General features: G+C 48.0%; 1 protein-coding gene across 3 annotated transcripts in view; it reads right to left on the reverse strand.

The window, feature by feature from the left end:
* BDP1 (BDP1 general transcription factor IIIB subunit) overlaps positions 1–26,303 on the reverse strand; it is a 1,449,812-nt gene that overhangs the window by 370,997 nt on the left and 1,052,512 nt on the right. For all 3 annotated transcript variants that reach the window (XM_078675286.1, XM_078675285.1, XM_078675287.1), the window contains one exon: positions 25,600–25,683. In XM_078675286.1, the coding sequence (XP_078531412.1) occupies positions 25,600–25,683 (84 nt within the window). The remainder of the gene's footprint in view (positions 1–25,599; positions 25,684–26,303) is intronic.

Genomic DNA, 26,303 nt, shown 5'->3' on the forward strand with positions numbered 1-26,303 from the left:
ACCCGGAACTGGCGTGTGCGTTCTAGATAGAATGACAGCGCACGTTTTGGGTCCAGACGATGGAGCCGCTCTTCCTCTTTAGAGGGGTGCGGAGGCGGGAAGAAGGTGGGCAAGGTGATGGACTGCCCGATGTGGAAGGCTGTGACTACCTTGGGCAGGAAAGAGGGTCTTGTCCGAAACACAACCTTGTCCGGATGGACAGAAAGGAAAGGAGGTTTGGAAGAAAGAGCCTGGAGCTCACTCACTCTCCTGGCAGAGGTGATGGCAACCAGGAAAGCAGTCTTTAGAGTAAGAAGACGGAGAGGACAGTTATGAAGTGGCTCGAAGGGAGCACACATCAGAAAGGTAAGTACAAGGTTCAAGTCCCACTGGTGTGTGATGCCCTTCAAAAACCTATTTACAATTGGGGGCTTGAACAAAGATGGCTGATCAGGTAGCCTTAAGTAGGCGGAAAGGGCAGAAAGGTAGCCCTTGATAGTGCCCAGAGCAGAGCCCTGCTGGGCAAGAGAAAGAAGGAAGAGGAGAACCTCAGAAAGGGGTGCAGAGAGAGGATCCACAGCCTTTGCTGTGCACCATGCCACAAATCTGTTCCACCTGCAAGCGTATACCGACTGTGTGGAGGGACGCCTGGCTGCCAGAATGACATTACAGACTTCAGGAGGCAAGTCAAATGGCCTCAACTGTCGCCGCTCAATGTCCAAGCTTGTAGGTGGAGACTGGACAGGTTCGGGTGGAGGACCGTCCCCTGCTGCTGCGACAGAAGGTCCTCCTGAAGAGGCAGACGAATCAGGGGATCGACAGACATGCTGAGTAGCTCTGGATACCAATATCTTCGTGCCCAGTCCGGAGCCACAAGGATAACCTGGGCCCGGTCGCGCCTGATCTTCTTCAGCACTCTGGACAGAAGTGGTATAGGCGGAAAGGCGTGCAATAGACCGCAACTCCACTCGCGACGAAAAGCGTCGCCGAGCGAGTGCCGCCTTGGAAATTCCAACGCGCAGAACTGATGACATTGCGCGTTCTCTTCTGTGGCGAATAGATCTAACCAAGGCTCTCCCCACTGCTGAAAGAGGCCTTGCGCCACGTCCAAGCTCAGACGCCATTCGTGATCCATCATGCACCAACGGCTTAGTTCGTCCGCCCTGGCATTCAGAGAACCTGCCAGGTGTTGAACCACCAGGGTCACACCCTGATGTTCCAGCCACTGCCAGAGGCGCAGAGCCTCCTGGCATAGGGTCCACGACCCCACCCCGCCTTGTTTGTTGCAGTACCACATGGCGGTGGTGTTGTCCGTGAACACCTGCACTACACTCCCTGGACAGAGGGGAGGAATGCCTTCAGTGCAAGTCGGATCGCCCGCAGCTCCAGAAGGTTGATATGGAGCTGGGACTCCGCCAGAGACCAGAGGCCTCTGATCTTCGCCTCTCCCATGTGGCCCCCCCAGCCCTTGAGGGACGCGTCCGTCACAACTACGTGCTCCCGTTGGGGTAGGGAGAGGGATCTGCCGCTGACCCAATCGCGGTCCGTTAGCCACCACTGCAACTGTCTTGCAGTGCCCTCCGAGATCAAGACATGGTCGGACAAGTTGCCCTGATGCTGGGCCCACTGAAACTTAAGGTCCCACTGCAGAGCCCGCATCCGCCACCGGGTGTGATGCACCAGAAGAATGCAGGAGGCCATCAGCCCCAGAAGCCGCAGCGTCAACCTGACCGAGACTCGGGATAAAGGCTGAAAGATTGGAATCAGAGCCTGAATATCCCGAACTCGCTGTTCGGGAGGATAAACCCGAAACTGCGCCGAGTCGAGAACCGCTCCGATGAAGAGGAGCTTCTGAGAGGGGCACAGGTGTGACTACGGCACATTGATGGAGAACCCCAGCAGGTGCAGGAGGTCGGCCGTAGTCTTGAGGTGGATGACGACTGTCTGGGGCGAGCCCGCCTTCAACAACCAGTCGTCGAAGTAGGGGAAGACTGAAACCCCTAACCTGCGCAGATGAGCTGCGACCACCGCCATCACCTTCGTGAACACCCGTGGGGCGCTGGTAAGGCCGAAGGGGAGCACGGTAAACTGAAAGTGCTCTTGGCCTACAGTGAACCGCAGGTAACGCCGGTGGGCCGGCAGGACGGGAATGTGAAAATAAGCGTCCTGCAAGTCCAACGCTACCATCCAGTCTCCAGGGTCTAGGGCAGCTAAGACCTGAACCAATGTCAGGATCTTGAACTTCTCCTTCCGGAGGAAGCCGTTGACGATCCGTAGGTCCAAGATAGGGCGCAGGCCCCCTTTGCCCTTCGTGGGTACCAGAAAGTAGTGGGAGTAACAACCATATCCTACTTCCAGCCCAGGAACGCGTTCGATGGCCCCCTTGGCCAAGAGGGCCCACACTTCCTCTTGCAGAAGTCGCAAGTGATCCCCCGACACGCGGTGGCACTGCGGTGGCATGGTTGGAGGGGCCGCCTCGAAGGGGAGGGAGTAGCCCCTTCGGATGATTTGCAGCACCCACCTGTCCGACGTGACAGTGAGCCAGTGGAAGAGGTGATGGCGGACCCTGCCTCCTGCTGGCGTCACATGGGCCTGAAGGCACGGACTAGGAGGGTTTTGAGGCGGATGCTGCAGGGGAAGGTGTGGACTGGCCTCGCCGTAGTCCCTGACCGCCGCCACCGCGCTGTGTAGTAGTCTGCGGTGTGTGGCTGGCAGCACGTGTGGGAGCGCCCCTTCCTTGGCCACGAAAGGAGCGAAAGGGACCCGTTTACTGGTGTGGGACCGAGAGGCCCAAGATCTTGGCCGTAGCCCTGGAGTCCTTAAAACACTCAAGCGTATGGTCTGCCTTGTCGCCAAACAGGCGACGGCCATCAAACGGCATGTCCAGAAGGGTGGCCTGGACATCGGCCGAAAAGTTGGCGGACCTCAACCAAGCGTGGCGTCGAACCGCCACCGTTGTTGCCATCGCTCTGCCCAGTGAGTCCGTGGTATCCAGCCCACACCGGATGGAGTAGCGCGCTGCATCTCGATCCTCCGCAAGGGCTTGGGCGAGTTTAGCCCGGGCCTCCTCGGGGCATTGTGGCAGAACGTCCACGACTGTGTCCCACAGGGTGTGGGTGTAGCGGCCCAAGTGGCAAGGGGTTTTGACAGACCGCAGTCCCAAAACTCAGGGACGAGAACACTTTCTTTCCAAATTGTTCGTACCTCTTGGATTCCCGATCGGATGGAGCCGTCGGGAATGCGGTCTGGGAAGTGGAGGCCTGGATGACCAGGCTCTTGGGGGTGGGATGGGTGGACAAAAAGCAAGGGTCGCCCAGGGCCGGGCGGTAGAGTCTGGCCACGTTCCTATCCACAGGCTGACCTGTAGCGGGCTTGGACCAAGTGCCCACAAGAACGTCACACAGGGCCTCATTAAACGGCAGCAGAGGCTCAGTGGAGCATGCCTGCGGTTTAAGGACCTCAGTGAGGAGGTTAGTCCTCACGGCCGCGACGGGGAGCGTCAGGCCCAAGGCTTTGGCTGCCCGCGTCAACACTACACTGTAGGCAGCCCCCTCCTCCGTAGCCACGGTAGGAGGGGAGACAAATCCAGTGTCTGGCGAAGTGTCAATACCACTGGCCTCCCCAAGCTCATATGTCCAGTCCTGTTGAGACTGGCACTTCTGTGCCAGAGGGTCCACAGACCCCTCCCAATCACCCTCATCACCCATATCCTGAAGTTCAGGGTCAACGGATGGGGCCGGTTCGTGGAAATAGAAATCTCCAAACGACGTCGAGAGCGGTGCCGGAACCGAATCGAGGGGAGGATTGGGGACGGAGCCAGACAGACGGCGCCGGGGGTGACACCCGCTGGGCTGGCGCCGGCGAGGTCGACCGGCGACGACCCGGATCCGGAAGTGTATCCAGTGAGGGCCTGCGGCACGGCGCCGGGGCCGAGGCACCCGGCTGCGTCGGAGCCGAAGCACCCAACCCGCCAGGCCCTCCAGCCGGGACCGTTGGGCCCGAAGGCGCCACGGAATCCGGCTGAGGAGGGAGGGACCTCATGGCCCTGAGGTACCGCTCGATCTCCTCCGGCGTTGCATCGTACCCAGGGACCGGCAGGTGTGGGGCAGGATGCGGCGCCTGCGACTCCGTCGGAGCCGTGTGGGTGGTGTCACCCGAACCACCGGCCGCGCCGTGCGAGCGTCGGGGTGGGTCGGAGGAACGATGACGCCACTCCGACCTCTTATGCCTCTTACCTGAGGAAGATCCCAACGACCGATGCCGACTCCCGGAGCTACGAGGACTCCGACCCCGCGACCGGTCCTTCGACCTCCTGTGGGACCGGGACCTGGAACGGTGCGGGGCCGACTGCCAGAGCTCCAGTCGCTTGCGGGACTACTCCCGCCTAGCCTTCGACGTCAGGGCCCGGCAGTCGGGGCAGGTGCGGTCGTCGTGGTCGAGGCCTAGACACTGCAGGCACCGGCGATGGGGGTCGGTAACCGACATCAGTTGGTCGCACCTGGATCAAGGTTTGAAACTGGGCATCCCTACCGGCACCATAGGAGTCTAGAGACTCGAGAAAGAGATGATCAAAAGATCAAAAAGTTTAGTCAAAAAGTGACTAAGGGGTAGAGCTTCTCCGGATCTGCGGTAGCTGGCGCGGAAAAAAGAAGAACTGACGTCAGCGCGCGAGGGCGGCGTCTAAGTACTCCGACGACGTCATACCGGCGCCAACGACGGACGCGGAGCCGCGGACGACGCCTGCCGGCGCGCAGGGGTATTGCTACGCAAAAATCTTCCGGATCTAGTCTGACGCCTGGGGATATTCTAAGGTAAGGAATCCATCACTAACGTGTCTCTTTCAAATATATTCTTTACTGTTGATATTTTAAGGTAAATGCACTTAAAGAGAAGTTTCATTCTTGCATTTTTAGAACTATGTCTGTGTAAAATTAAATAATAGATTAAAAGTATGCATTTCACATTCTATGAATTTTATCTATTTAAATATTTTACATATATTATTTTAGGGTCAACATTTATTTAAAAAAAATACCAATATTGCTACCTGTTTTTGGGCAATGTTTCCTTTCACAACATTTCTGACACAATAATTTGGTAGTTTTCGCAGAAACTTTCAAGAAAAAATACAAGAACGGACAGACTAATACTTTCAACAAAACAAAGGGGCAGTCGCCTCGGCTTGCACCTTACGGGAGGCCTTCAAGGCAGTATTACATGGCCATGCTGAAGCCCTAATTGGGGATTAAGAAAGGAACAACTTATCAAATACGAGACGCCAGAAAAAAGAAATTGCTAATTGAAACGGAGGTGATAAGGATTTGGGAGCTGGGGGACAACTGACCTTCACCAGTGCCATAGGGTCAGGCTGCAGCAACAGGAGCTAAGGGACCTGGTAGAGGATAAAGCCAGAGCTCATGACCGGCCACACAGAGGCGCCTTTATGATGTTAGTGATAAAGTCAATAAGCTCATGGCCTGGCTGGAAAGGAGAGACAGGGGTAGAAACTGGGTAGTAGAAATCCAAGATTCTAGAGGAACAGTATATACCAATGAGAGGATGGCATAGCGGAGATCTTTGCAACATGCTATGTACATATGTACTCCTCCATGACAAACCAATCCAGTGACGACTGTGGATACCTCCTTAAAGATCTTTCTCTCCGGGTCCGCTCCAACGAGGATAGAGACGCTAGATTAGGACTTGGCGGTAGAAGAGGCGGAGGGGACAATCCAAGAACTGCAATCTAGGAAGACACTTGGGCCTAACGGCCTACCCATAGAATGATATAAATGTGTGGATGACAAAGTCATGCAACACATACAGGGCATGTTCCAGGCCGCTAGAAAGGAAGGTACCTTCATACTGGACCAGAGGTTGGCCACTATTGTAGTTATTCCTAAAAAAAGGTAAGCCACCTGCAGCTTGCAGCTCATATAGGCTTAGATCTCTATTGAACCTAGAGGCCGAGGTTTAGCGAAGGCCCTTGCTAACAGACTTAAGACAGTGATAACCACGGTGGTCCATCCAGACCAGTCCAGATTTATGCCACATAGGGGTACTAGATTGATTTTGAGGTGCCTCTACGGAGTCTTTTACATGATGGGGGCACCCCAGACTGAGGATGATGCTCTGTTCTCCAACAAAAGGTTGGCATTCTATAGTATTGAATGGCCACACCTGTCTGCTGCGCTTACCAGACTCGGATTTGGCTTCCAGTTTTGTAACTGAATTAAACTTCTGTACCAGGACCCTCTGGGAAGGGTGTGGGTAAATGGTGTCCTATCCTGTTCTTTTGCCCTTCACAAGAGCACAAGGCAGTGTTTCGCACCTATCCCCAATGATTTTTGCTTTGGCATTCGAGCCACAGGTGACCTGGATTCGTCAAGGCCCTCTCCTGTGGGTTATCAGAGGGTGCACAGACTAGTAGGAATGGATCCCCTTATATGCTGATGACATCTTGCTGTACATGGCCTCGTTTCACGGTTGCAGAATACTCCATATTTTTCAGCTTTATGGGAGTTATTCCGGATACCAGATTAACTGGGGCAAGTCCCTTACTTTCCCTCTAGCGGGGGAAGCCTGGCCTTACCGTCTAGGTGTGTGGCCCCAGTCATGACAAACAGTTTCCAGTACCAAGTGCAGATGAGTTTCTGGGGAGGAACCTGCTTCTTCAACTGGAAAGCGTCTGCAAAGATGCAGCACACTGGTGGAGGTTTCCAGTGGCCCTGATGGGAAACGCCGTACTTTTTAAGATGATGGCCCTCTCCCAACTACTATATGTCCTTCAAAACACCCTATATAGGGTGCTGCCCGACGTCTTTCGCAAGGTCAATAGTGAACTGCACAAACTACTGTGAGACAGGGTAGTTTTCGAATTTCCCTCAGTAAGCTTCAACAAGGGGTGTTTGAAGGTGGGCTGGCGGTCCCTGACATATGAACCTACTAAAGGGCAGCCCAATGGACCACCATCAACAATTGGGTGTTCTGGGGCATGCAAGACCTGACCTATCAAGTCAACAGAGATGTTATAGGAAGCCGCTGCTACCCATCAATCATGTATAGTGGGAAACAGGAGAGTTTGTTACTTGGACATCAAAGCCGTAGTCAAGTCTCTAGAGGGCTGACTCTGAAACCTTCCTGAAGCCAGAGCATTGAGAAGTCAAAGAGCCTTCGTTGGACTTCTTGTGTTTTCTTTTCAACATGTGTCTCGACTTAGTCTTGGCATTATCGGAAGAGGGCGAACAAAAACGGCAACAGCCTTGTGATCTGGAGAAGGACCAACACAATTTCTTGTGCTTGGCGATGAAAAGTTTAGTTTCTTGCTTTCAAAGGCATCAAGGAGTATTTGTCCAAAGTCTCAGAGTCATGTTTAGTGCTGAGGAACTAAAGACAGACTTCAAGCAGGTCTATGACCGACATCTGCTTCTGACACGTGGCAACATTTAAACCCCATAGTTTGGAAGGGTGACATCCCTGCCCGCTGTCAATTAAGGCTTTTAGAGGAAAAGTTAGGAAAAAAGTCTGAAAAATAGAAGTGGAGATCCACATTGAACGGGCCGACAAAAGAGGAACTGACGTCACCGAGCAGGGACAACATCCATAATGTCCGATGGTGGGATAGAGTCATGATAGAGAACACAGTTTGAAATCTGTGGTTAGAAGTATCAATCAGATTGCCTGATTTATAAACAGTTAAAGTTCCTGACATGTTTTGACATGCAGGAGGAGGACCACTTTATGACAACTTAAAGGCATCACTGGATGCTTTCGTATTACTGTGGGTATATTTGCTTCCCACGAGTGCTCTGTTTTTAATCTTTGCCCAGGGACGCTTCTTTACAAAATAAATCCCTGAGGTCCTCTCTCTCAGTGAGGGGGTTGTAGCCCGTACCGGGACCAGGCAACACGGTACGAGGAGATTCCCAACGATGAAGCATGCCATCTTTGGTGGGTGAGGGAAATCGTCCTTTTAAAGTGATACCCCTCCATAGTTTGGTCTTCATATGTAACAGTAGTATATTTCTTAGAAGCAAGGGTTTCTTGATTGTGGTAGAGCTGTGGATTGGGGAGTCAACCCCTGCAGTTCTCTAAATTTCCTCGGACCCTCTTTTCTGTAATAGATGTTTTTGTAAATACCTACACTATCGAGAGTAGGATAGCTTTGCAGCTATAGTTGGGCTATCAAGGCTTAACTTTGCATATTATGCTGCAAAATTCAGATGCATGTCTTTTTCTCGGCCTGCTCTGAAGTCCTTGCATTTACTTCCCATCCCCCTCTGGATTTATTAACAATAGAATGCACACTCTGTTCTGATGTTTGCATGTAATATTACATTGAAATGACAGATGATGCACAGTGCATTCACATGACATGACGTGAAGAAGTCTGCATGAAAAGGAAAATATGGATGAGTGCATGCACACACATTTGTGTGGTGGGGGAAAGGAAAATATTAGAACTAGTAGTTTCCAGAAAAGATCAGTTTTTAATTCCATCTGGAAATTATGATGGTCATTACTATCCCTGAGGAATAAGTTAGCTAACTTAGAAACGCTCTTGCTGGGGAATACTGTATCTACCCACATAGTCCTTACTTTTTAAATTTCCTAGGCACCTGACTGGATTTGGAAAAAAAGCCCTGCAATAGCTCCTGTGTACCCAAAGGATCAGTCACTAGCCTCAGCTGCAACTCCAACCCATACTGGATGTCACTACAGGTAGCTATGTATCAAAGCCACACTTGCACGCTGACCTTAGTTTATACTCTTTTTTTCACACCTTTAGGCAGATTGTAGCTACCATGACTGGATTGAGTATAGAATGTAAATCTAGATTGGAATTTTATTCACACTAAAATTCACTCCACAGAATGGATAAGCAGGCAGATAGTGAGGAATCTGCAGGTAGAAAACACCATCCACTTGAATGAGTTACTGAAAGTAAGTACATTATGCTTCTAATGGATACTTTTACCTCAAAAATTCCTCGCCTTCTTAAATCATACCAAAAGCAGTGACTACTGAGAGGAGCTGCTTCTAAGGAGTGTATTTACATAGAAGTCCTGCGGCTCGGAACAGACAAAATGGTCCTCCCTGCGGAATAGAGAATTCATACAGCAGTGTCTTGTGAAAGAACGGGCAGAAGCCCATATAGTGGCTTGGCAGATGTATAAAGAGGAAACACCCCGAAATCGAACCATAGTTGCAACATTCCCTTCACAAAGCCCTTCTCAGGAGGTTCCTTCTTGACCAAAGCATTACTCTATTTGATGCAGAGGAGAAACCATATGTGCATAGGTCCACCTTTCCATTTTTTGCACTGAAAAAGCCAGCAAACAGTTAATTTTCAAAGCAGCACTCATAATTCTTATAAAACAAGCTAAGGCATGGAGTGGGTCCAAAAAGTGTAATCTCTCCTCCTCCTTAGGTGGATGTGGCAGAGAGAAGGTGGAGAGCGTAAATGACTTTCCCATTTGAAAATGTGACACCACTTTCAGAAGAGGCTATTTGTCAGATAATAAGAAGAGGTACAACTGACAAAGCAACATGCATAAGTGTTCGCAACGAGGAACATGATAGTTAAAGTAAACATTTGCAGAATGCAGCTATGAAGCTGCTCAAAAGAGGCAAACATCAGTAAGATCGGAACAAGACTGAATTATGAGTGCGGCATGAAAAAGTGAGAACATCACAAAAGAATGATATCCATCACTTCCACCCGACAGTGAAAACTTCTCAATTAGTTCCACTCAAGCATGAAGGTTAGGATTGCGGTGGTTCAGAAGGAGCACCCTACCCTGTTGACAGAAGATCCTCCCGCAAGTGAAGCTGAAGTGGAGGGCATAAACTCAGGGTCAGATGCTGGGAGTCCCAGTCCCAGACCATCCAAGCCTAATCCGGAACAACCAGACTGACTTGCGTTCAGTCCCAGCTCACTTTCTTCAGGATGCGTAGGATCAGAGGCAAAGGCAGAAAATGAACACAGAAGGTAGAAGTATCCCCAACTGCAGAACGAGTCTGGTGAAGTTTCCTGCGCCACCTGCAGGAGCAGGTACCACTCATATTCGACAAGGCAATACATGATGAGTTTGCCTAATGTTGAAGGACCCCTCGAAGTAATTTACCATTAGCAAACCTCCGTAGAGCATCAGCCAGTGTCTCAACGCCTCTAGACAAAGTACCACACCGCACACCACCCCTCTTGGTGAAGTACCGCATGGAAGTTGTAGCCCTTTTGAACAGCTGGCGAGACTTGCCCCTGACTGATGATACAAACCCCTTGACAGCCAGTCGAATGGCATGAAGCTCTAAAAAATGTATGTGGTGATGCTGCACCAACTGGGACCGAAGGCATCATCCAGATTACCTATTCGCTGTGGGACGATGCACAGGTCACCACTGTGACCTTTGCATGTCAGTTTTAAATGAGTCATCCACCACTGCAAATTCATGAATTCTCCTCTGAGGTGCGGATTTCGTCTAACAAGCATTCCCCTAGTGCATTGCACATGCAAATTCCACTGAAGGGCGCGCGTGGTACTAAGCATGGGACACCAGCCGTATAAACAAGGCCAAAACACTTAGTCTGCCTCAGAACCATTGAAGCAAGATCAGAATCTTTCACTCGAACGCCTAATTGTCTGAGAAGGTTGGTGGCAGAGAGGTCTTGAAAGAGATTGCGTCCAAGATGACCCCACTGAAATATATCCTCTGGGTGAGTTGTAGGTGGGGATTGGACTCAATGCTGGAGAATTCAAGGTAGACTGCAATGACATCATGTGGTCCAAAACTAGCTGCTGCGAGCATGTGAAGATGGGCTGCAACCATCGAATATGACCTGTGGAAAGACTTGGAGGGCCAACGAAATGCCAAAAGGTAGAGTGGCAAATTGAAAGTTAGAGGAACACACCACAAAACAAAGATACTTCCTGTAGGACTACAGGATCAGTACATGAAAGTAAGCATCCTGAAGGTACAGGGCACATTCCATTGCACATGGTCCAAAGCCACCAGAATTTGCGATTTGGTCACCAGTGAACTTCTTATTCTGAAGGAACAAGTACAAAATTGAGGTTCAATGTCAGCCACAGGCTCTTGGTCTTTTTGAGGACCTAAAAATACCATGAGTAACATCTGAGCTTCTGCTCCATTATCTGCACCAACTCAATCACCCCCTTGAAGAGTAGCATCATTACCCCCTGATAAGATTCGAGCATGAACTGTGAAAACAGCATGAGAACTTAGGGTAAATAAAGCGAGGCATCCAGAAAAGGAAGGGCGTATTAGCTGCAGAACCCATTGGTATGACGAGACAGGTGCACACATTTGCATTAGGGTGAACTAAAGAGTTTTTCAGTTGCAGGCTCGAAAAGCAAGAACAATGTTTCTGCTGCTTTTGTCCTCTTCCATTATAAATCATTTTCTTCTTTAAAGTCCCTAAATTTCTGCATGTGCTGTTGTATAGGTTGCGAAGGTTAGCATTGGCCAAAGGTGAGACCTCTGGAACCTTTGACACTGATTTTTGTTTTTAAACATATTTTTATTGAAATTTTCTTTTTGATTACATGCAGCGGAATATTAATGAGTCTTCCATCACAACAATTATACATCAGCATTGTTGGCAGCTCCGGAAATCAGATATGCATTAAATTACAAGTTATAACATACAAACATATGACCCAGGTCCCGTGTCACTGCTTAGTCACTGACTAGGTTGTTATCCAAAGAATGTTTGTTGTCTCTATGTACAGTGGCTGCATCAAGGGTTTGAGTGTGATGCCCATCTAAATAAACTGTAACTAACAACCAGAACTAAAAGAAAATTCGCCATTTTCAGCCTACGGGGATCACGTGGAGAAGTGTGGCTCACTGGTTAGAGGAGGCAGACCTGGAAGCAGAGGTCAGCCCGGGACCAGGGTTCAATTCCCGGCTCGGCGGGGTCTTGAGTCCTAAAATGTCCATGGACTCGACAATTCTCGCTCCGGTGCCTACTCGATTCACGGGTTCACACTCTGCGACTCTGGGCAATAGCTTGCTTAATCTCCACAACGGCCCCTCGCGGCGGGATGCCTGGCTTTCACCTTGCGGATACCCTGCCGGGGTTATCTCACAGGGGAATACCAGGACGGGTTCCCTAAGCAAGCGCTTAGAAACCGCTTGGTGATTTGCGCTATATAAATTCCTGTACATTTACACGTGATATGACCGGTAAGAGGGTGTATGAAGACCAGTGCATTGTAAAATCAGATGAAACAATAGTGAAGTTCCATGATAGTTTTACGGCGTGGGAGGGGGGGCATCGCGTTTTTTGTCTGACTACACACAGACTAGACATGAGCATCGACAATCAGTGCTATCACGTGAGTAGGGAAAAAAGAAAAGGGTGTGGGGAGGATTTGACTGTATCGGGACCCCTGGTACATCTTCGGGAGGCTACGAGCGTTGAGCTCCGGTGTCTGGCTGCATGAGCACTTTAAGAAAAGTATCCCAGGTTTGCGCAATCGGATATTTGCGCAGTCCCGCAGTTTCTTCCTTGTGTAGTGTTGCGCTCTCAGTCTGTGCCCAGATTGTGAGGGATTTCACCCAATGGACTGATACTGGAGGGTCAGCGTGCTTCCATCGCTTCGTAATAAGGCGCTTTGCCGTGATCAAGCCCAGATCTCTGAATCTGGATATCACTTTATTTTTCTTTGATCGCAGGTATAGTCTCAACACACAGGTCTCCCAGTTGAACTGAAGTGGCGTCTTAGTGCATTTTGCTACTGTTTCAGCAACTTTATGCAAATATAGCTGTAATGAAGTGCAGGACCATAGCATATGTAGTAGAACCGCACCAATCTGATGGCATCGGGGACAGGCGGAGGTGTTGAGATGAAAATAGTCATTGATTTTGTATGGTGAAAGGTACGCCCTTTGTATAATATATGTTTGGTTGAGTTTAAATCGCGCGTTGCGGGGTATATACTTGGACCCAGCTATTGATGAATCCCACTCTTTATCAGTCCATGGCCGTCCTCTATCCGCAGCACACCTCTTGCAAAGTATTGTTAGCTGTGTCAGTGTGTGTGTCAGCAGGGCCTCCACTAACCAGTGCACCAAGTGTGACCCTTCCCCCATCACATGTAAGTACCGGATAAGTGTATGTGTGCAGAGCTCGGTCGTTATGTCTCCGTAGGCTGCAGTCAAGCTTCGTATCATTACGGCATTTAAAAGGAACTGGCATGCAGGAAGATCATTTCCTGCGGACAGTGTATAAAACGTAAGGAGAGTGCCCTCCGCATACAGGTCGCCCACCCCGTCAAGCCCTACTTCGTGTCATGTCGCTAACTCAACTTCGGATATTTTCTCTTTATCCCTGGGGGTCCCTGTTAGTGGTATCAACAGAGCATAAGGATGTGTACCACGGGTCAGGTAGAGGCTTCTTCGATAACATTTATGGGCCAATGCTAGATAGAGCTGGGACGGGCAGGGAAGTCTAGTTATTGGATGAAAGAAGTGGTATAGCTGGGACTGCGACCACTGAGTGGGGGGGGGGGGCGTGGTCGCAGTGTCCACTGGTTCTTTCCCACATATCCATTTTGATACACACTGCAGCTGAGAGGCTAGATAGTAGAGCTCAAGGTTCGGGACGGCTAAGCCTCCCTTGCTTGTGGGCGCATATAATTTACTTAATGCTATACGTGGTCTACCTCTGTTCCAGATTAGGTCTCGAAGAATGCCTTCTAGGCTGCGAAGAATGCCAGCGGGGACATATATGGGGAGATTTGAAAAATAATATAACAATCGTGGTAAGATGATCATTTTGGTTAAAGTGACGCGACTCATTACATTCAAGGGCAGCGTTTTCCAAAAGAGCACCTGTGCTTTGATTGCCGTAATGGCTCTTACTAGGTTCCCATCTAGTATAACGGCACAAAAGGGGATGGTGATGGGCGGAGCATCTGAACCAATCAAACACTCACACCCAGTCAACAGATCTGGGTTTAATCCATCACCGTTCTTTACCCCACTCTGCCACTCCAGTTCAGACATGGCCTGATGCAAATCAGTCTGACCCTGTGCCTCATGGGAACAGTCCAGCCCGAACTGCCAAGCCATGCCTTCCCTGGACCGGAAACAAGCTTCATAGGACCGGTTTCTGGCATTACAGCCGCCTTCAGCCAGGCTTGCTTGAATCCAGTGGCATAGTGAGCAAGGGACTCACATCTGAGCATACCCTGCCAACTTATGGCGAACAAAGCGGTACAAAAGGGGGTGGTGATGGACGGAGCATCTGAACCAATCAAACACTCACACCCAGTAAACAGATCTGGGTTTAATCCATCACCGTTCTTTAGCCCACTCTGCCACCCCAGTTCAGACATGGCCATATGCAAATCAGTCTGACCCTGTGCCTCATGGGAACAGTCCAGCCCAAACTGCCAAGCCATGCCTGCCCTTGACCGGAAACAAGCTTCCTAGGACCGGTTTCTGGCATTGCAGCCGTCTACAGCCAGGCTTGCTTGAATCCAGTGGCAAAGTGAGCAAGGGACTCACGTCTGAGCATACCCTGCCAACTTATGGCGAACAAAGCGGTAGAAAAGGGGGTGGTGATGGATCTGTTGACTGGGTGTGAGGGTTTGATTGATTCAGATGCTCCGTCCATCACCACCCTCTTTTGCACCGCCATCTAGTATATCAGTGAGGGATTTATAGATGCGGACGCCTATGTATCTAAACATAATGGAATGCCAGGCCAGACCAGATCCATTAATCCTAATGTCTGTTTCGGCCACCGTATTAGTAAAGAGTATACTACAAACTTTGCCTAATTTACTCTAAGCCCTGACATACGTTAAAATTGTCGGAAAATGTCTGCTATGACCAGAGGTATTGCCTGTAGGTCTCTGATGTACAGAAGTAGATCATCCGCGTAGAGTGATACCACATGGGTGCCTTCGCCCAGCAGTATGCCCCAATTATCTCCGCTGGTTCTCAGTAATACCACCAAGGGCTTAATTGCCAGGGAGAAAAGCAGGGGTGACAGCGGGCAGCCCTGCTGTGTCCCATGTTTTACTCTCAAGGTGCGAGAAATCAATTTTCCTGTCTTAACCAGTATGGTGGGGCACTGATAGAGAAGACTCATCATATGGATATAACCTTCCCCTAAATCGTACTTGTGTAATATTGCAGCGAGATAAGACCACTCCAAGGAGTCAAAGGCCTTCTCCAGATCAAGCACTTGGCATCCGGAACGTGGCCAGTCATTCGGGGCATAAGTGTGTACACAAAACAACCTACGTATGTTAAGGGATGTGCTCCTAGCAGGGACAAAATCATTTTAGTTAGGATTGATTAATTTCTTCACTAATGGGGCCAAACGCTTAGCCAATACCGATGCGAATATTTTGTAATCGGTGTTAAGGAGTGCTACAGGCCGTTAAGAGCCAAGGAGTTGTGGGTCGTGACCTGGCTTAAGTGGAGAGATCAGGGATCGCCTCGTTTTGTGTGGGCGAGAGCGTGGAGTCTTTGTATGGCCGTTGCATATAAATGTAATAACAGCGGGAGCAAGATGTCGGAGTAGGTTTTATACAATTCCGCCGGCAAGCCGTTGAGGCCTGGTGACTTGCCGTTAGATAATGAGAAAATGCTGTCTCTGATTTCCTCTTGCGAAAGGGGAGCGTTTAAGTCTTCTTGTTGATCGGGAGTTGGTCGCGGCAAAGCAAGGTGTGCCAGAAAAGTCTGGACCTCAGTAAGCGTGACCTGCGTGTGGGACTTATACAATGCATCATAATGGGATGTGAAATCGTCAGGATTGGCTTTATGGGTGTATACCATAGCCCCCTGCATTGTACACAAAGATGTGTCCGGAGGAGCCAAAAGTTCCTGCAGAATCAGCCATGAAAGGAGCTTGCCTGCATTGTCGTCCTGGTGATGGGTCCTTTCAGAGTGTGCTGCATAATTTAAACAACATAATCTATCCAGCATATGGGAGTGTTCTGCCCGTGCACTGGACAAGGCGTCTGCGGCATCCCCGGCCTCCTCCCGCTCAAACTCAGCTAACGGTCGCTCCACTCGCAGCAGATCCCCTTCCAATTGTTTACGCAAACCTGCCTGTGTGTGCATACTTTGGCCGCGCACCACCACCTTAAACGCATCCCATTCAGTTTGGGGCATAGAAGCTGTTCCGACGTTGTCCTCAAAATATTGTGCAACAGCAGTAACCAATGAATCGCGGGAGGGCGCGTTGAACCTTTGACACTGATGGAGGAACAGGCATACTAGAGAGGCTAAACACAGAGAGCGTCCAGTTGTGTTTGAATTTCCCAAAAGCAGTCCACTCTCTCACCAAAAAGCTGAACTCCATTAAAGTGCATGTGCCTCAAGGAAGCCTGAACTACTCCATAAATTCTGAGGAGCGCATTGAGGAGTTTTTTCAAATTATGACATTGGTTTTAAGAGTTCAGGCAACTGAGTTTGTGGCATCCAGGACAGAGAATAGAATCTGCTTTGCTTGATTGTCGTCATCCTGAAGAACAAGTCACTTACCTTTGATAACGCTCTTTCTTGTGGATACTCAACAAACCTGAGATGTCTCACCTCACCTTATATGCAGCAAACAGGGCAAGAATGACAGAGTGTAATCCAGTTGGACTATTTGGAGGACCCACTTTTCGGATGTAATCCACTGCCACCATTAGAGACAATAACTATCATGCATCCTACAGGATGGCCATGTGCCTCACAGAGCAAACTAAACGGTTAGGAACCTGAAGCAGGAGGAACAGCGAACTGGACTGGACAGTGTGTTGCCCCTGCTGGCCTTGATGAGGTCAGCTGGATACCTGACCCCAGGCTCGAGATGACTGTGAGGCCTCCTACTGAGGTGGTGACCCTCAATGCGGTCTGTATGCCATACCCTTTCCAAAGCCTCAAAAAGTGCGGTATTGTTGGGGATACAGCGGCTCATGCACAAAGAGGCCAAGGGAGTCAGCTGTAGTCCCACTTTCTTTAAAGTGCAGCACTTCAATCCAAAATATGCTTTGTCTTCAAAGAGACAAGTGCCGCAAAGGGCATGTACAATAAAGACGCCTGGATGTCACCTGAAAACCTTGTGGATATCATCCATGCATGGGTCAAAGCACCAACCTGGTACTGATCATCCTGACCAAACAATCATTAGGGTTCAGATCTGAACAGATGACGGAGCTGTCGGGCAAAGGAAAACATCATTTACCCAAAAGCCTTCACATGTTTTGATGCCATTTAAGGAGTCGTAGTAGGAAAGGAGTTTGGATTCACTCTACTTGCAGATGCCTAGGCCACCAGGTTCTCATGCATAGGAAGAGCTCAGTGAGAAAGGTACGGTCATCTGGGGCAGATCTGTGCCATCTAGCCACTTGCCCATTCATCAGTAGGAAAGATCAAGACTTTGCCCAATTGCCATAAATGTGGCCGTCATCGTCTCACTAAAAGGCAAAAGTAGCTCTGTTGAAGCCTGACCATGTTGTAGAAATGTCAAGACATTTGTTTCGACTTCTTCAGATAGTAGCTGCAAGTCTAAAGCTTAGGCCGCATGTTCGATCACCACATCAAATGATACTGATTCTTATTTTGAATGAGTGGCGAGGGTGAGAGAAACACAACCCAGTTTCAGGGAAGTGTCCAAACCACTGGCCTCTTGCAGATCCACAGGGAGGTTGCCGTCATCATATTAGTAGGATGCATCATTTCCCTTAACTCCACTGTCATAGGACATGTTGGCTATGATCAGAATTTGACCCAAAAAGTTTGTGGAGCGCTTGTGGGGACTCCTCGCAGTAGCAATGTTCTATCAGAGAGTCTGAATGAGGATGGACCAGCTGCATCAGGACTTGATTGTATTGTAATTTCAGTCGAGGTAATATTAGATTTGATTCTGAGTCAGACAAAACAATCAGGTCCTCCTCTGGCACTGTTGTGGCAGAAATCGGCGTGGATTTTGGGTCCAGAATTGAAGTTAGGTTGGATCCCCAACAGATCTGCACAAAGACCCTAATGGGGGTGTAGTGCACTTCACAAACCTCTGATTGATTGATTGATTGATTGATTGATCCTGCAGCGGAGTCAGGAGTCATACACTGTGTTGAGGATGGCTCTGGCAATGGTAATTCCACTGGAGTCATCTTCGGATCTGTGGGGGCTTATGTTGCGCTAGAGGGAGCTGGAAGATGTGCTGAATATTCATAACAAGGATTCTTTGAAAGGGTGCATCTCCAGTGGCATCACTGAGGGACCCAGGAATTCGGGATGCATAAGTTGGGGAACTGGATAATCGGTAGGAGACTAAGACTAATGTCCACGTGACTTCTCTGGTCGAGAGTGGCTTCTTGTGTTTCTTTTTGGACTTTGACTTACCGGAGAATTTCAAATGCAAGGAAGATCTTTCATTGGGAATGGCCTGGAGAGTGAGAGCGGGTCCACATCCTTAACTTCAAATGGAAGTGTGGCTTACGTGCCTTCCGTTGGTGCTCGGTGATGTACAGAATGGCTTTCCGGTCCCAGATCTCCTTGGGGTTAATCAAGGCACAAGTAGTCATGCAACAATTCTAAACACCAGAAACACACCTTGTGACAATCTGCCACAGACATCTCTTTGCAAAAGTCCCTTAAAGGCTTACACCTTGTGGTCTTAGGTGAGGATATGTTTTGTTACACACTACAAACTGCAGAAAAATGGGTTGTCAAACACGAGGATTTTTTTTAGAGAGGGTTCCAGATCCTCATCTGGATGAGAGGAAAGAAAGGAACATCAGTGCACAGGGGTGGCATTTTCCGTCACTTCTGGGGTGGGATGAACTGCTTTTTCACAACTGGTATGTGAAAATAAAAATCTTGATTGTTTATTGCACACCCCCAGTCGCCTAGATGCAGTGGAACATATCTCTGTTGTAGCGCCAACAACCTGGACTATTCCTGCAGAACAATGCTTTTCTATGCAAGAAGAAAACAATATTTGAATTTCAGTGTTTTCTTTGTACAAATCTATTAAGTGGGGAATTAAAATGCAGAGCATCAGCATGCTGCACTGCAAAATATTAAATCTACCTCTGGTGTTGTTTTGTAATTTTTCAAGATGGCATGAGTTTATCATTCTCAATGGAACAGTACAAAGATGTGGGGCTGTAGAGGAGTCCTTGTCTTATTGGACAGGACGCTTTCCTGCGTAGGAGGATGGAAGCTTCCCGATGGTCTTCTTTGCTGATAAGACAAATATTGTAGTGGTTGTTGTGACTCCCTTGAAGGGTTTGAAACCTATAAGGATGCTGGGACTGAAAGCGGCTTGTTACTAAATGTATCAGTAGATCTAAAAACAATTTATTTTCTTCTAAAACCACAGCTGTGAGAGTCTCACCCTCTGCCTTAATCTTGTCAACTGTAATGCCCTAATCAGGACAAAAAATGAGCAGTACCAGTAAATGAGATGTTCACTGATTTTGCAGATCACCCAGTTTTAGATTGGTTAGCTACAACCAAGATGAACACTGCAACGCAGACAGCAGCAATGTTTTATATACAGCCAAATTAGTCAAATCTATAGACACATTCATTATCTAGTTAGATACCAGCAAGTATTCTTCAATGTTTTTTGGAGGTCTTTCTTTAGATAAATCATAACGACCTAGCAAGGCCATTATGCTTGCTGCTCTAAGAAATGCAAAAAGAACAATTGATGGACAGAATGCAGAACAATGTCACCCATTCACCCAAGTACAGAGATCTGGGCCTAAATCCATCGTTTTTTTGCTCACCATGCCGTTCCAGTTTGGACCCAGCCATATGCAAATCAGTCTTGACCCTGCACCCAATGGGAACAGTCCAGCCCGAACTGCCAGGCCAGGTCCTCCCTGGACTGAAAACAAGCATCCTAGGACCGGTTTCAGGGTTTTACCACTCATCAGCCAGGATGGCTTGACTCCAGTGGCATGGAGAGCACGGACCCACGTCTGGGCCTACACGTCCCACTTAGGGTGACAAATGCAAAAAGAACAATTGATGGACAGAATGCAGAATAATGTCAAACATTCACCCCAGTAAAGAGATCTGGGACTAAATTCATTGTTTTTTTGCTCATCATGCCATTCCAGTTTGGACTCAGCCATATGCAAATCAGTCTTGACCCTGCGCCCAATGGGAACAGTCCAGCCCGAACTGCTAGGCCAGGTCCTCCCTGGACTGGAAACAAAGGGTCCTGTCAGGCAAGGAGGAGGACCCTTTGGACGGGGCCCGTGCCGCCGGATTGCTGACTGCGGCCCCTGGCTCCTAGGACGCGACACAGCTGCTGTTCTCAATCTCAGAGTGGCAGGCTTTTCGAGGCTGTGCCAGAGTGGTCGGAGCCAATACACTGGGCTGCGGTGGGCGCTGGATGTGCCAGCTGTGATAGGCAGGGCACTTAGGTTTAAAGTGCGCACAGGGCCGGCCTAAGGCATGTGCAAGCTGTGCACCTGCACAGGGCCGCCAAACCCCAGGGGCCGCCACGCCAATATATATCCTTAAATACATATTTGCGTGGCGGCCCCTGGCAGGGATTTGGCGGCCTCGGGCCCCCTACCTACACTCCCTGCTCAGGGCCTCCGTGAGCCTAGAGCCGGCCCTGGTGTGCATGTCTTTTTGGCATGCCGTCTTGCGCATGTCTTTTTGGCATGCCGTCTTAAGCATTACTGCGTTATGTTATATCCCGCCAAGCGGCCTTTACCCTGGAAAGGTAAAACTAAACTCTTTACTGACCTCTCTGCAGCACTAGCCTTTTTGCAGAAGGTGTGCTCCCCTTCACAGAGACCCTCACCCCCTTGTAAAGTTGCTGGTAATAACTCGCCCCTAGACGAAGTTCAATGACTCATTGTAATCATTAACTGTTATCATGCGTGATGAAGGGGCTTGATTTGTTGCCTCCCCTTCATGATTCTCCAGTTATTCTGAGAAGTTCGCTATATTCCTATAATATACTGATCATGTTTCTTCTCCAGATCTTATTTGTTGGTGATGGTTTGCCTAGTCCGATATACATATTTTGCTGCAAAGTTTAAATATGATTGTTGGACATTTGCTCAACTTGCTGGCAGACTCCCATTTTTGTACTAGTGCTCTGGCCATCCCCTGCTTTTGGCCTTTCTCTGCTCTGATTGCTAAACTTTGGTATGTCCTCAATGTTTTTTTCCAAAAATCATTGTCTCCTATGTTTTGAATTGTCACTGGCAGATTGGGTCCTGGTGTGGGTGGGGTGGGGAATGGATGGGGTGGGGTGTTATAATGCCTAGTTTTTGCAGCATTTTGACATGAGCATCACTATTGCTGTAAAATATCTTGTTTTCTTCTGCTTTATGGTACACACATTTTATCACAGAGCTCCATCCTCAAGGTTCGTCACTTGGAACGTCTGGGGCCTTAATAATTCTAGAAAATGCATGCTGGTCCTTGCCTATCTGTTCAGGAAACACATTTAGTGCTTGGTAAGGGACCCAAACCGCTTGCTACAGGGGCCCTTACCAATACTTTGCATCTTACTCCTCCTACTATAGAGGGGTTGCCATTATTATTAGCGAACAGTTCCTTTTCGCCAAATTCGCACTATTGCTGACCCTGATGGGCGATACCTGGTGGTGCAGGGTCTTACTGAATACACACACATTTCTTTACTCAATACCTATGATCCCAATGTAGATAACACAAACATCTTTCTAGCTGTGCTCAAACATTGCATGGCACTCAACCCACACTTGCTTATCTAGGGGGATGAGGGTGGGGGGAATCATAACTTGGTACTAGATAAAGATTTGGATTGCGCTGACCGCCATGAACAATGCCTCGCCAAGACTCACAGAGCCTTTGTTTCTGCCATGGTACAGCTTGACCTATCGGATGAATGGCAGGCGAGATATGGCACAACCCGAAAATATACTTTTTACTCTACTGTCCACAACACTTCCTTGACTTTTGGGTGTGATCACGGGACATAATGGGATGGACACTTTCCGACCACTCTATGGTGATATTGCATTTAGACTTGCCAAGCGAGTGGGCACAGACACATTCAGCCGAAAAACGTATTAGATTATGCCTTTGTGGAGGAAATCCGTGGTGCCAATGGGGACTATGTTGCATTAAATAAGGGTTCAGTGGCATCACTTGTCATATTTTGGGAAGCTTTGAAGGCAGTTATCCGAGGAGCGAGTCTTGCTAAGAGTCACAGCATCTTCAAGTCCATCCGGGATAGGCTGACGAGGCTAGAGCAGGACCTTCATGTCCTGGTACGACAATATGAGGAAACCAGGGACCCTACCCTCTTGGCCCCACTGCGCTCGCTCCTGGCGGAGTTCCAAGATGCGGTTGTACAGGAGGTAAAATTCTTGGGTAAATGTTCGCTGACAGGCAGATAAGGAGCGGATGACAGGCTCGGGCACACTTTAGCCATGTTGATTAAGCCTAGGTGGGCAGCCAATCATGTCTATAGTCTAGATACAACTGATGGGCATTCGATACATGCTCCTAAGGATATAATGAGTGAGTTTGTCACTTTCTATCAATGCCTGTACGCCCTGCAGTCGGCCGCAGGTCCCACTGACATATCAGCTTACCTAGACAGAGTGACTCTGGCGTGGCTAGATCAGGAGGAGCATGAGCTTCTATGTCAACCTCCTACCGAGATAGAGATTAAGTGTGTCACATGTCAATTACCCAATGGGAAGGCTTCGGGGTAGTGACGGCCTTCCCATTGAGTTTTATAAGGTAAAGACGAAATAACTGACATCCATTCTATTAGTTGTCTATGAGGAGGCTTTCAGACAGGGCAGCTGCCTTTGAGGATGCGGGAGGTCCATCATAATTAAGCTTCCTAAGCCTGACAAGCCCCCATCTAGGTGTGAATCAGATCATCCCTGATCAAGGTAGATGGTAAAATTCTAGTCAAGCTATTAGCTAATAGAACGTTACCACTGATGCCACGACTGATTGGACTTGAGCAGTCTGGATTAATTCCAGGCAGACCCACTGTGGAAAATCTCCGCTCACTCAGTGCCCTCACACATAAACTAGACCCTAGCATGCTCACTGTTGCTGCATTTTTAGATACCTCTATAAGGCGTTCAACAGCGCTGAGTGGCCTTTTTTTACTCGTGGTGTTATCTAGACTGGGACTGGGCGGGGCCTTTGTCAAATGGATTCAGCTTCTGTGCACCGCTCCCTTTGCCAGAATGCTTTTAAATTATGGGCTCTCTGAGCTGTTCATAATCACGTGAGGTACACGACAGGGGTGCCCCTGTCATCTCTCCTTTTTGCTTTGAATGTGGAGCGCATGGCATGTTCTCTACGCAAGTACCACTGTTGGCGAGGTGTGAAAATGGGATTCCAATACACTCTTCTATCCATGTACGCACATGGTACCATGCTAGTGGTTAACAATCCTGCTGTCAATCTAGTTCCTAATATTGAGGAAAAAATGGACTTTGATCGCTGGTATGGTCTTCAGATCAGTTGGAATTAATCTATTATGGTTCTTCTCACTAGCTCCACTACTCGTCCAGCCATATCATAACCGGTGCAATTGCAGACGGACCTAATCCGGTATCTGGGTATTTTATTACCATACGGATATCCCGTTTATTCTTATGGAACATTGAGGCCACTACATAGAGACCCTGAAATCCCATTTAGATTGTTAAATTACTCTGCCACTCTCTTTGGCGGGCAGGGTGGCTTTAATGAAAATTATTGTTTTGACAATATGACTTAATTTATTTCAGAACATCCCCATCGCATTGAACAAGGCCTTTATTGCTCAATTGGGCTCCTTTATGATTAAAGGCGCGATTGGGATAGCACATATTACAGCTCCCATACCAGAAAGAAGGCTTTGAGGCCCCAACTTCCAAGTGCATAATTAGTGGCAATGGTGCAATTCATTCATCATTGGTTTCATAACAGCAGGCTTGCCCCACACGTTATCATAGAATGTGGCATGATTTCTCCCACTCCACTTTCTGTGGCCCCTTTTGAGCCGCTTTCAAGACCTTGCCAGGAAATTCACACAGTTTGATGTACTGTTTGAGCCTGGAATAGACTCTCTGTACTCTGTGGTGTTTGTGCCCCATACTCGCCTCAAATACCTATTAAATAGTGCTGTTGGTCACGGGTTAACCATGCCCCAGAGCTTTTACTGTCTCTTGAAAAAAACCACATCAAAACAATGTGTGATTATTTTTATAGATCATAAGTTTAAATCATAATGTGAATATCTAGGTGACTCATCTGCTACACTGTTTAAAGTTCCTGTTTTATGGTGGGACCTCACGTGCTGTTCATGACCTTTTTCTACATTCCCAGAGGAACCCCCTTTGTGGCCTGGTCTGACTGTACTGCTCTTCATTTATGCTTAGCACAAGATTATATGTTGTAGTGATGGATACCATGGTCACGGAGTTCCCCAAGGCCCAGGTGGCGTAGGAGAGGGATCTCAGCCATGATATATTTGACAACCAGTGGCAATATTGTTGTCAACAGACCAAGAACGTGTAACCTAATGGTAGGTACCGCCTTATACATTACAAATTTCTGGTGCGGGCCTATCTCTCACCTAATGTTATTGCCCGTAACGATCACACTGAAGATCCCAAGTGTAGGTGCAGTGGCACTTTGGGGGCTGATTATTTTCCCTTGGCATGGTCTTGCAGAGCGGTGGCATTGTTTTGGACTCACATCACTGCAGCCCTGCTATGACTGAAAATACCTTCTCCCTTTTTCCTATGATGTTTCTACTGGGCTACGTAAAAGAGGTACCAAAACCTTTTGGAAGTTTACTACTACCGGTTTGCTTTTGGGTAAGCGCAGGATTGCAATCCATTGGAGCAGCAGATGGGAACCGACATTTCACAATTGGTTGAAGGATATGTCACTGTGTGAGCATTTGTCCGGAACTTAAGCTACAACACTGCCGCCCCTGCGCTACCTACTTGTCAAAGCTAAATCCTGATTGATGGCTATGCTATCCCTATGCTTCATCCCTCCAGGGAATTCTATAAGATGTGTTAATTTACACTGATTATGTACACATGTGTTTCTCCATATGATCATTTTATGTTGGGTCCTATGCTATGTATTATTGTGCCTCTGATGAACCACTGCACTACTGTCATATCTCGACTGATCCTGCATGTGCTATGTGATTGCTCAATTTCTTTTTTTACCATGTCATATGCTGTTTTGCTGCAATGATGACTTCATCAGTTTTGTTTTCATGACAACTTGAATAAATAAAGTAATAACTTTTTTTAAGTCTGGTTATAGAATACTTTATAAAAACACCTTGATTAAATGTAGAAACATATACAGCACACATAAATATTAAAGCTGTTAAACAGTTCTTAAGTAGAGATTACTAGATATAGTGAAATACTAGATATAGTGAAATACATGATATTGGGACTGGTTTCAGAAGACATCCATAAGAACCTACCTACAATGACCCTATAATGTTGGTTGTCCCAACATTTGCACTACATGTTCTAGTTCCATAAACTCTGCTAAAGCTATGTATGGAGGTACAAATAAACAACATTTAAAAGTGTGCTTTGTTTTATTAAAAAAAGTAAAGAATGCTGATCATACCCTGTGTGCTCAACCTGGCCTGTAATGCTGGGTTTCCAATTGCAAGTAACGCGAGGGCTGCTTCGGTGCTCACATCAACAGTCTCTGCAAAAGATACAGGCAGTACTTTATGAGAAAGTTTGCAGCTAAATTACATTTTTCTGAATCAGTAACTATAAGTTTCACAAAACAATGTCTGCCTTGTAACAGCACAACAGGGGCCTGCTTTACACCACTGGCTACGGCACATTTTAAGGCACTTCAAAATCTTAAGATGTGAGCAAAGGCATTTACTTTAAGCCCTACAAACCTTATCTCGAGTGTGTTAGCCTCAACTAACTGTCTGCTTGATTCAAAGAACCCATAGTATAAATCGGTATAATTATGCTCCCTTACCATGAGGGGACATAAATTCAATATTAACACAGATTCTTAATGATTTAAAAAAAATAACGCAAAATACCATGAGCGAGTCTGAAAATAACTGGAATGCTTTTAGGATCCTCTACCTGTGAAAAGTTAAACTCGCTTATAATAGTTGAAGAGGTAATCAATATATATCAGCTAACAGAAAAAGGAGTCATCCTAATCTTACATTCATTATCACAATCCATGTTTGGGGATTAGGAGTCAAAAAAGTGATCCTCTTGAGTTGATGCGGTCTGCTGAAGAAGACACAAAATTTGGGCATCTTTGAAACAGGAAAAATAGTGTCTTAGATCAGC

This window comes from Lissotriton helveticus, chromosome 2_1 (assembly GCF_964261635.1).
Source record: "Lissotriton helveticus chromosome 2_1, aLisHel1.1, whole genome shotgun sequence".
NCBI lineage: Eukaryota > Metazoa > Chordata > Amphibia > Caudata > Salamandridae > Lissotriton > Lissotriton helveticus.